Here is a 2,082-nt window from a genome sequence, read left to right as displayed (position 1 = left end):
TCAGCGCCACAAATCTGACACACGCACAAAACGCGATGATACGTTGGTTTAGTGATCATCAGTATACTAGGGAGGACATTGATGGCGACGAGAGTAAGGGAGTAGCAGGATTAAGACAATTGGTCAAGGACTATGTCTACTCATACACGTTTGAAGACCTTGAGGCGAATAGGACGTTGTTAATTAATTCCTTACAGCCAGAAGATCGTCAGTATATCGCGGACAACTGGCAGACGAAGGAGTCTCGATTTGTCGTCGCCTATACTAAGCAGTATACTAACCTTGGATGTCGAGCAAGTCAGACAGTTGAGTCTCAAAATAGACTCATTCATCAGGTCACACACGGTCATATGAGTATTGCAGCATCTGCTGCAGGTATTGCTGATTGGAATCGAGACTTCTATAATGAGATGATGGAAGAAGAGGATAGATCCTTGACAGAGAAGGCTGTCGGTGTCGACCGACGCGCATTCCAACTTCTTACTGGCACAGTCAGCTTATACGCAATATCCTTGATTGATCAGCAGTGGGTTAAGCTCAAAAGGCTTATTGGTGATGGTGAGGATATAGAATCTAGGCCTTGTCGGTGTGTTATGCGAGAGCAGTGGCTTCTACCCTGCTATCATGATCTCTGGAAAGCGTATGATACAGGAATACCTCTACCTAGGTCACTGGTTCACCCTAGATATTGGCTTGCTGGTCACGTACACAGATCTCGAGAATGGGCGCCATCATATGAGTCAATTACACCGCTCATTATCTCACCGAAGCGAGCTAGGGTAGAAAGTGCGCTTCAAAAACTAGTACAGCTACGCGATGAGTTCGACGGAGAGGAAAGAGATAAATTCGAGCAGCAATTACTTGCCCTGGCTGGTAGAGGTGAAGCAATTGCTTCTAATTGTAGGGCAATTGGAGCTATTCCAATATCTGCGCCGGAAGCACTACCTAATCGACGAGCAATTGGTCGACGAGAAGCTACAAGGACCGGACGACTACTTACCGCTTTAGAACAGCAAGAACGCGATTCACAACGAGTACAACGAGAAGCAAATGCCCAGTCTCGAGACGATGTGATACTATCACAGCGACAGCCAAGCCAGGGCAGTACTATCGTCGTGAATGTCGATCAGGGCGATACGCAGCTTACGGTAATAGTATCATCATCATCTGGGGCTAATTCTGAGGCGTCGGATGAAGAGACTACTGTAGCGCTGCCACAGTCTCAAACTGAATCCCCAATTCTACGACCACCATCATCTACAGCACCTCCAGCGGTTGCCGGTGAGATCAGAAGCAAGCGACGACGAGCTCAAAGTGGTTTCTACGCCGCATTGATGGATGACGATTCGCAGGAGATGAAGCGAAGGAGATGACGATATTGCCAGACAATTGCGGGATCACATGAAATCGAGTGTAGCTGCGCTGAAGGCGCTGATTGTATTGCTGGAGAATTATCCGAGGAATAAAAAAAATGACAAGTTATTCATTATGCAGGCGCCTACCAAGCCACTGCCAAGAATCGGTGTGTGGCGCAAATAGGTGTCGAAATCGGTGTCCCGATCATCACTCGCAAGGACATGCCTTCTTCGTATGGACTCCGCGGTTGCCGCTCGGATATCGCTGCTTGTGGAAGGATATTCACAACGTACTCAGCCTTTTAGAGGGCGCGAGCATGTCTAGTGCGAGCTTGCGGAAAGTTCCATCCATCCACTGCCGTCATAAAGGTGGGACTCCACCTCGTCGTTGCCTTCACAGTCCAACCGTACAATGGCTGGCCAACCACCGGGATGTTCAGCCAGCAGCTAGGGAAGTGTCGGATTTGTGGCGCTGAATCGCACTGTGTGCTACCACCTACCATTCAGTATGCTGCTGCCTTGCAGGCAGCAGGATTCTGACGGTCCTTATTTATGATGAAATTCTTCTAGTTTTAAAGAAGAAGAACAACGAACTCAACTTTACTTTGAAGAATAGATTTTTGCAGTGATATTGTGCCACCGTATTTCTGACACACATCTACAGATGATTCCAAATAAGTGGGGCATGGCGCGGGTACATGTAGCGACTTGTGGCTGCGGCATTCGG

General features: G+C 48.1%; 1 protein-coding gene across 1 annotated transcript; it reads left to right on the top strand.

Annotated features, from left to right (window-relative positions):
* Nucleotides 1-35: 35 nt before the first annotated feature.
* Nucleotides 36-1,373, top strand: MAA_10562 (uncharacterized protein; the record flags this gene model as incomplete). Its single annotated transcript, XM_007828560.1, has 1 exon — nucleotides 36-1,373. One exon carries the CDS (start codon nucleotides 36-38, stop codon nucleotides 1,371-1,373), a length of 1,338 nt encoding a protein of 445 aa, XP_007826751.1.
* Nucleotides 1,374-2,082: the final 709 nt, after the last annotated feature.

This window comes from Metarhizium robertsii (genome assembly GCF_000187425.2).
Source record: "Metarhizium robertsii ARSEF 23 chromosome Unknown MAA_Scf_75, whole genome shotgun sequence".
Lineage (NCBI taxonomy): Eukaryota > Fungi > Ascomycota > Sordariomycetes > Hypocreales > Clavicipitaceae > Metarhizium > Metarhizium robertsii.
The sequence above is the reverse complement of the archived record's forward strand: the minus strand, read 5'-3'. Positions and strand labels throughout refer to the sequence as shown.